General features: G+C 49.8%; 2 protein-coding genes across 2 annotated transcripts in view; both read left to right on the top strand.

The window, feature by feature from the left end:
* Positions 1-9221, top strand: part of LOC133359101 (uncharacterized) — a 600431-nt gene that overhangs the window by 169874 nt on the left and 421336 nt on the right. The window lies entirely within an intron of this gene.
* LOC133359139 (embryonic protein UVS.2-like) overlaps positions 2-9221 on the top strand; it is a 73622-nt gene continuing 64402 nt past the window's right edge. Inside the window, exons 1-2 of the mRNA XM_061577537.1 lie at positions 2-129; positions 1600-1715. Of these exons, the coding sequence (XP_061433521.1) occupies positions 116-129; positions 1600-1715 (130 nt within the window). The 5' untranslated portion in view covers positions 2-115. The remainder of the gene's footprint in view (positions 130-1599; positions 1716-9221) is intronic.

Below are 9221 nucleotides of genomic sequence, written 5' to 3'. Positions count from 1 at the left end.
GTAAAGTGGACGAACCCTCGTTGTGTAAACTCGTGACTGGAGTCCGCGTCTCGCCCTGACAGGGCGGGAGGGGAAGGAGAAAACGGACCCCCTTAGGAACCTCATCAAGGAGCTGATGGAGATCCGCTGGTGAGGAGTTTCTCTCTCTTGGGCTGTTTGCACCGACCCACTCCCACACACGAGGTGTCTGGCCAAGCCTGTTCCTCGAGTCAGTGTTTGAACATTCATATCAGCATAGTGCAGTGCTGGTCTGTTACAGCTCGGAGCCAGAAATGGAAACTCCCATGTTCCTTTGGTGGGGCGAGTCTATCCATAGAGTACATTCTGTGCATTGTCATGTCACCGGCCAGGCTCGTAGTTCTGGAGCTCTGTGGAGATCTGTGAGAGTGCCAGTGCTTGCCGCAGTCTGCCTTGTTCAAGGTGTCAAGTTAAGGAGCAGATATGATGTGTGTAACGTGCACATTTATTGAGCAACAAGCATTTCCCCTGATCAGTTTCTGCAGTCTTGAATTGGAAGACGCAGAAGCTGGTGTAACTGGAATGACTATGAGGCGGTTTACTTATAAGGAATCTTCTGCGTTGCAACTCCAAGTTGCTGCAGAGTCGTGCACATTTGATGCGCCTTGTTTTGAAAGGGGTTTTACTGCAGATGCTTGCTACACCTCCTTCCTGTCCTTGGTTCTAGAGCTGTTGCATCGGTAATGGGTGTTAGAAGCCGTTACCTTGTGTAGCGTCACTGGGGCCCCAGAGCTCCTGCATTCACCGTTGACTCAATACGGCGACCTCTGCGATGGCTCATTTGATAACAGCAACTTATATTTGGTTGATAAATATAAAAGCAAATGCCCTGCCTCTTCTGCAGTGCTCTGCTAGAGATAGCATATTGTGTTCGATAAGTGTGTAAGGTCATGGGATGTGCTCAATGTAACTTAGAAATCTCTTCACTTTGGAAATATTTAAAATCATCAGTTCAAAGTGAAGGATTAAATCAGCCGATCATTCCTCGGTAGCCAATAAAAAGAGTACCCTTGTGTCATCGTATGGAATCACTGACCTCACCCATTGGAATGTAGAATGGCTGCCACGTGTTTAGTTTGTTGTCCTTTTCCCACACCTCTGATTAGCACGGTTGGATACGTGCAGTGCGAAGGAAGTTCAACATACATACAAGTGAGCATGGAGACTCCTTGATTTGTAAAAGCGCCTTCGTGCTCATTATTAGTGTTGTGCTTGATTGCAGTTATTTTATTACTATAACCACTGCTGACTCACTATTACAGTGGCGAGATGTTAACTACCTCACCTGGTATACAGGAGGTGGTGGATTCGATCTCAACCCTGACACCTGTATATTTCGAGTTTACATGTTCTTCCCCTGGTCGTGTGGATTTTTCTCCGGGTCCTCTGGTTTTTCCCTCCACATTTAGAAACATGCATTTAGAGTGTTTGGCTGCTATAAATGTCCACATGATAAGCCACTTTGTTGAGCAATAATTTCTGACCAGGTCGCTTCTGAAAACGACCTATGTAGCTTTGTGGGCCTTAGCTGTAAAAAAAACGTTATTTAGTTTATGTACGTTGTGTTTATCTGCTTCACAGGTATGACGCCTCCTCAGTGCCCCGCCTGCAGAGCCTGCTGGACGTGCTGTCTCAAGATCACCCTGAGAATGAGAAGGAGATGCTGTTTAAAGTGTTTAAGGAGGAAGGCGGTTCAGGTATGTTTGGTGATCGGGCACTCTTCTGCAATTACATTCGAGTTGTATTTTTTGAGCTTTGAAATAATTAAAACCACTCAGAAAAAATTAGAACATCCATTAAGATTACATGGATAAAGTACCAGCATGCGGAGTGTAGGGGAGTCAGAAAAGGTGATGAGCTTTTGTAAAAGTTATTTACAGAAACATTAGAAGATATTTTCTGAAAATTGGATTGGATAAATAAAAGCATTACTATTAATGTGGAAATCATTAACTATCTCAAATGTACTGATTGCCTAGCCATTATTATGTCCAATGGAAATTGGACATAATAACAGCAGGAAACGTTACAAGAACTTAATGGCAAAGGTTGCAAAGTTGGGCTCAAGACAAATGAGCAAAACAAAGGTGATGTATAACAGGTTCACTAGACAGTCGGATACCTGTTGGAAGGACACAGCTGGAACACACAGCAGGGTGTGAGCACTGGGGACAGTTATTCAAAGTACACCGAGATCAAAATGATGAAGCAGAAGCGGATGAGAGCAGGTTTGTGTGCTGTTGGAAAGATAAACGTTATGATAATATGTGCTTTGAGAGTTTTTTTTATCGGCGAATACTATCTGAGGACATATTGTCCAGAAACCTAGATTATTAAAAATATAAATAGAACAAAAATGTAGAAATATGCAGAGAATTATGGAGAGATGCATGATTAGAATTACATGGAGAGGCACAAAGAAGTGCAGCGCACATGGATTATAGAAAACACGATCGTTAATGACTTCATACACGCTTTCTGATTAAGTGCACTTAAGAAATAAATAACAGGGTAATCGATGAGTAAACAAGTTGATTGTTCTCTACCATCTTAAACTCTTTGATCCAAAAGATCTGATAGTGTCAAGATGTACATCTTTTAATGCCTATCTGGTATTCACATTTTGACACAATTTCCCCTTAAATATGCTTGTTGAATGTGTATCACCTGGTATAAAGTACGCTTTAGAATCATAGACATTAACACACCTCTGATTAGCACGGTTGGATACGTACGGTATGAAAGAAGTTCAACATACCACTTGAAAGGGCGGGGCATAGAGTTTCAAATGATTACCACTAGATGCCTCTCCCCGCGCACAAACAGCCCCTAGCCTCAGTCATTCGCAAGATGGTGACCCCGCAACAGAAGGCATTTTGCGTTCTGCAGTTCAGCAAGACTGAATCCTTAATTGCGGTGCAGAGTGCATTTCAACGGCGTTTTGGCATTGATCCGCCAATGTCAAAGAGCATTCCTCGTTGGTAGCAACAATTTGAGGAAGCAGACTGTTGATGAGCACAGGGCGACCACGCACCTCAGAGGAAAACGTGAGAATAGAGGCGTTTGGGACAAATTTAATTATCGTCTCGATGTTGTCCGTACAGCAGGTGGAGGGCACATAGAGCATTTATAAAACGGTTAGTAAAACTTGATACCTCATTAAACTGTTTGTAACTTTTTGTGAGATTGTAACATGTTGCCATCGTGAAATATACTGCTTTGAAATTGGGTCCATATTTTTGAAACACCCTGTAGAACAGATACAGGATTACATACCGTATAGGCTCTTAATAAATAAAAGTAATTGGGCTTGGGTAGGATGTGTCACAATAATGGATGATGGGCGATCGTCAATTAAATTGAGGAAGTGGCAGCCAAGTGAGGGAATGCACCCAAGAGTGTGCCCACCGTGGAGATGGAGCATGGAGCCTGCTCGTGTGTGGGTGCAATGTGAATTGTTACATTGCAGCAGAATTGGAGATGGCAGCAGCTTTGGGAGGCCTTCATCCAGCAGTGGATTGATCATGGTTGATGATGAATAACATTTGCTTCTGAGACACCATGGGAGAAAAGGTTTTTGATTCAACACTGGAGTTTATCACCGACTTTTAGGTAACCCTTTCATCATTTTGCCGGGTTATCTAGATCATTGGTTCTCAACTGGGGGTACGCAGACCCCTGGGGATATGTGGCAATGTCCCAGGGGCTACATTTTAATCTGTATGGTAACCTAGAACGATATAAAATACCTTTCTAAAACTCACCGATTGTAAACAAGGTGGTTTCCAAGAGTAACCAGCGAGCGCAAACAAATTACGTTGTGAATGCAGTTAGGATACTTCTCAAAATGGACAACTGGTTAAAATATTGATGTTCATTCATGCATTTACTTCTCAGAACCTTGTTGGGTTCTGAGGCAATGGGATACTTGGTTGAAACAAATTTCAACAAGGGGTACAGTAACCAAAACAGGTCGAGAAGCACTGCTCTTGAGAGTAAGTCCAATATTGTAATCCAAGTTTAGATGAAAACTTTATTTATATCGGACCAGCTTTACAAAAGGTATTGTGGTCCCCCACTATCCACAGACATGCAGGTGAACAGATAGACTGATGGATACAGCTCACACACTTGTATGCTAAGTTGGAAAGCTTTAAAAATGAAAACCATTCTAATATATTGTCATTGCTGAGTCACCTGTACGTTCTCATGACAAACTAGTCGACAGCCTTTCCTACGGTGACAGTCACGTGACACATGATGCTTCATTATCCCTCACCTGACACTAGACACTTGCCACTTACCTATTACAGTATGTGACAGGTATATCCTCTAGAGCTGTATACTGTAGTAGTAGTGTAATAAAACACTTCGACGACGAATGTTGACTTGTGTCTTTCTTTATTTATATCTGTGTCGGCTGAACAGCTCCGCGCTCCTTCATTCAGATATTAACCGTTCCGTTCTTCTCTGCGCGGCGTGTGTTGACTCCGTCCCGCGCACGGCTCGCTCAAGCAACCCTTGGACCGCCACGTGGCCGCTGGCATTCTGAAGGCGCGAGACGTGGTCCCGCTTCCAGACTTCCGACACTGACCCCGAGCCTCTTCCTGCTTCCCCTTATATCCCTTTCACGCGGAGCCAAGCCCCGCCTCTAGCCACGCCCTTTCTAGAACCTTCCCGATGGTTCCCCGTGAGCACCCTTGTGCTCCGCCCCTGAACTTCGGCCCAGATGATCCCTCTTAACTTGATTGGCTTATGGCTGATACAGTGGAGCTTATCCAGCCGGTCGACGACCATCGGTGTACTCTCTTATTACTCCGCATTACTATGCCGAGAACCCTTACGGTAATTGACCTCAAAGGACAATTCCTGCAACGTCTCGAGCCATCGAGACAGCTGGCCAGATGGTTGTTCGATTTTCAAGGAATACTGAAGGGCAGCATGGTCAGTGCGCACAACAAATTTCCTGCCGTACAGGTAAGGTCGATATTGGCGTACGAATTGGACGATCGCCAATAGTTCCCTCCTCGTCACACAGTAGCGGCTCTCCGCCGGAGAAAGAACACGTACGCAACAACCCTCTCCACGCTATTCTTGGACTGGGACAAGACAGCGCCAATGCCTGTATCGCTGGCATCAGTGTCCAGAATAAACGGCAAGGAAAAGTCAGGGTAATCAAGCGTCGGCACGGTCGCCAAGCAATCACAAAGGGCCTTGAACGCCTCTTCCTCCTCCGTCCCCCATTTAAATCTCTGATTCTTTGCCGTAAGGACGTGTAGAGGCTTAGCGATGGTAGCAAAATGTGGAACGAACCGACGGTAGTAGGACGCGAACCCGACAAAACTACGCACGTCCCCCACAGAAATTGGGGTTGGCCAGTCACGAACACAAGAAGTTTTGTTCGGGTCCGTGGCGATACCGTCGGAGCTAACAATGTGTCCTAAGTAACGCACGGAACGTTGCAAGAGATGACATTTCTTAGGTTTAAATTTGAGATTAGCGGAACGCATCCTGTCGAAAACAGCCTTCAATCACCAAAGGTGTTCCTCGAACATACGACTGAACACAATAATGTCATCCAAGTATATGAGACACGTGTCCCATTGCAACCCAGCTAAAACTAGCTCCATCAAGCGTTGGAACGTGGCGGGCGCGGAATTCAGACCCATGGGAAGACAGTTAAATTGGAAAAGTCCCCGAGGCATACGGAATGCAGTTTTTGACTTTGAAGAATCGTTGAGGGGCAGCTGCCAGAACCCGGAAGACAGATCGAGGATGGAAAAGTATTGCGCCCCTGACAACGCATCAAGGGAATCGTCCATCCGTGGCAGAGGGTACGCATCTGCCACGGATACCTTATTAAGCCTACGAAAATCAACACAAAACCTGAGGTTTCCATTATTTTTCTTAACCAGAACAACAGGTGCTCCCCATGGGATATTAGATGGAGAGATTATGTCAGCGGCCAGCATCTCATCCAGCGCACACCGCACATGGTCCCTCTTTGTGGGGCTCAAATGGTGAGAATTTTGTCGTATAGGGCTCGCCTCCCCGGTATCAATGTGGTGGGACGAGCGATGTGGGACCCAAATCAAAGTCATCCTTGCTAAAATATTGGCGTAGTCGGATAGCAGCACCAATAGCGCGCCACGTTGATCAGCGGCCAAGAACGAATTCTCCTGGCACAATTCCGCGATCCAACAATCGTCGGACAACGCCCTGGGATGAGTCTCCCCCACCAATTTCCCAAGTCGGCTCTCATCGTGGTCTGTAAAGGCGGTAGTGGCATGAGCCAAGACCGTACCGGCCGGGACCAAAACACCTTCCGGAACCCCATTCAAAACCTGCAAAAACGGGGCCTGACCGGCACGGATAATCGTTTGGGCCCCCAAAAGAGCACGACTCATGGTAGCGGTGTTTGACGGGGACAACAGTCTGCCTGCCGCCGCATTTGCTTCGCCAAATCGTTTACAATATCGTAATGGACCGAGCATTTGGGAGCCCGGCGGAATCTCAACAGTGACATCTGCAAACATCTGCACAGCCACGCATGGCGGAGGACGACTGAGCGGGGACGGCAAAAAAAACATCTCACGACCTGCCGGAAACTCCAGACATCCCTGATCCACAAGGATTTTGACAGGCATCTTACGAAGAAAGTCAGTGCCCAATAAGTAGGGCACCGCCAGGGACCTGGAAATCAAAACCGTCCCCGACGCAGCAACATTCCCAATGGCAATATGGGCATTCACCTGCCCGATGATGCCCATACTACCCCCGTTGGCAGCGATACACGCATAAAAAGCCGGCTGCACCCATGAGGTGGGGATAGAAAGGAGTTGGAAAATCACGTCGGAAATAATAGTGGCAGACGCCCCAGTGTCCACTAACATTGGAACGTCTACCCCCTGTATAGAACCCGGCACCGTGGAGGATCCCGTCGCCGCCGCCGCAACACGTCGTGCCAATTTCCTCCATTGTGTTATCGACCGCGGCGAACTCCCAACGGCACCGTCTGAATCGCGACGCGGTGTATTACTACGTGCGTCGGAAGATGCGTGAGATGTCAATTGATGCCGGCTGTCTGATGCGTGCCGACTTGCCTGGCCGGAGTCGTGGTCCGTCCATAGAGGCAGCGCCGGAGCTGGGGCCACGGGAGGCAATGGAGGACGAGGGCGACTCCGGCAGTCCCGTGCGAAGTGGCCCAGGTGGCCACACTTGAAACACGTCACCGCAGCCCGCCGAGTGGCCCCATCGTCGGCCCCACGCGACTTATAGGACCCCTCACAGCGCGAGTCTGGTCTCCGCCGCGGATCCCAGCGAGGAGCGGCAGTGGCCAGGTCCCCGACCCCCACGTCGTCCGGGACGTGGACGACTTTAGATGGCGCCTATCCCTTCGGTTCACCATCTTGGCCCGGGTCTCCCGTCCAGGCGGCCATCTGCGCCCAACAGCACAAGTTGTCCTGGGCGTCGAGGCACCTAGCGGCCCATCGGGATGTCAGCGGCTCATGACCGCACACCGGCAGTGGAATGCCCATGTCCTTTGACAGTTCCAGCATCTTGCCCAAGATGAGAGGGTCAAGAACATCAGGTCTAGTGTCGGGGTAAGCGGCCATCGCGAGCGCCAACAGCGCGCCCCGGTAGGCAAGGGGAGATTCATTGCTCCCTCGCCGACGATGCATAAACTTCCGCTGAGTGTCTGAAGGTGGCTCGTAAACTTCCGCCATCTCGGCAAACGCGCCCTTCAATGTCTTCTTCTTGTCAGAGGGAATAGAGTGGAACACCGCTAGTGACACGTCGTCTAGGAGGGTAGGTAGAGCGTTCAAAGCCTCCTCTTCCAATGAAAAGCCGACTCGAAATCGCCATGTAAAAGCACTCCAGTCGCCGCCCGCGACGAATTTCTTGATGTGGGGAAGACAATGACTGCGCCCCGCACCCCCGTCACCGGCGGGCTTCGTCACACCCGGCAGCGCGCCACGCGGCTCTGGCGAAATGGGGGCCTCAGACTGTGCTTCTGCAGTCGCGCCCAAGATGGCGGCCTCCCGCCATGTGGCGCCCACCGTGGCCGTAATGGCGGACGGCCCCACCGTGGGCGTAATGGCGGACGGCCCCTCCGCAGGCGTAATGGTGGCCGTGAAATGCACGAGGGGACCCTCCAAGGCCCCCCGAAGGGAGCTCTGCACGTCTCCACTCAGCAGCACGTCCTGTGGCCGTCCCGGCGCCGCAGACGACGTGACCAGCGAGACAAGGTGAAGCAGAACCCCGCGGAGAGAGTCGATCTGCTCAGCAACATGCCGCCAGCCGTCGTCCGCACCCGGAGACGAAGACGGCTCTGTCCCGACGTCCTTTCCCGGCGCTATGGTCGCGCCAGTCGTGGTTACAGTAAACGGGTCCACGGCACCCGGGGTCGGCTGGTCTTGGGTGAGCGAGTCGTCATCGTCGTCGGAAGACGGTGCAGGCGGGTTCTTCTTCTTGAGATGCTTGGACATCCTTGCAGTACGTCGAGTTGTCCGGCTCCAAGAATCACTTCTGACACCAGTTGTATTAAAACGCTTCAACGACGAACATTGACTTGTCTTTCTTTATTTATATCTGTGTCGGCTGAACAGCTCCACGCTCCTCCATTCGGATATTAACCGTTCCGTTCTTCTCTGCGCGGCGTGTGTTGACTTCGTCCCCCGCACGGCTCACTCACGCTCCCCGCTCCTGCGCACCGCTGGCTGGTAGCGCGCAAGGAGGCAACCCTCGGACCGCCACGTGGCCGCTGGCATTCCGAAGGCGCGAGACGTGGTCCCGCTTCCAGACTTCCCACACTGACCTCGAGCCTCTTCCTGCTTCCCCTTATATCCCTCTCACGCGGAGCCAAGCCCCGCCTCTAGCCACGCTCCTTCTAGAACCTTCCCGATGGTTCCCCGTGAGCACCCTTGAGCTCTGCCCCTGAACTTCGGCCCAGATGATCCCACTTAACTTGATTGGCTTATGACTGATACAGCGGAGCCTATCCAGCCGGTCGGCGACCATCGGTGTACTCTCTTATTACAGTAGTATTGTCTATGTCCAGCAGACTGCACCACTCATTGGGATTACCACATGATGACATTTTAAAGCAGTTATCTGTTAATGTGTAATAAAGGACTCTTTCTCATATGTCGATCTCCGTTGTCCTTTATTGGGTTCGTAGAATCTCGTTACCATGGCGTCCT

The sequence above is a fragment of the Lethenteron reissneri genome, chromosome 64, assembly GCF_015708825.2.
Source record: "Lethenteron reissneri isolate LAM-NWPU_2019-01 chromosome 64, ASM1570882v1, whole genome shotgun sequence".
NCBI lineage: Eukaryota > Metazoa > Chordata > Hyperoartia > Petromyzontiformes > Petromyzontidae > Lethenteron > Lethenteron reissneri.
This window is presented reverse-complemented; position numbering and strand designations above follow the sequence as displayed.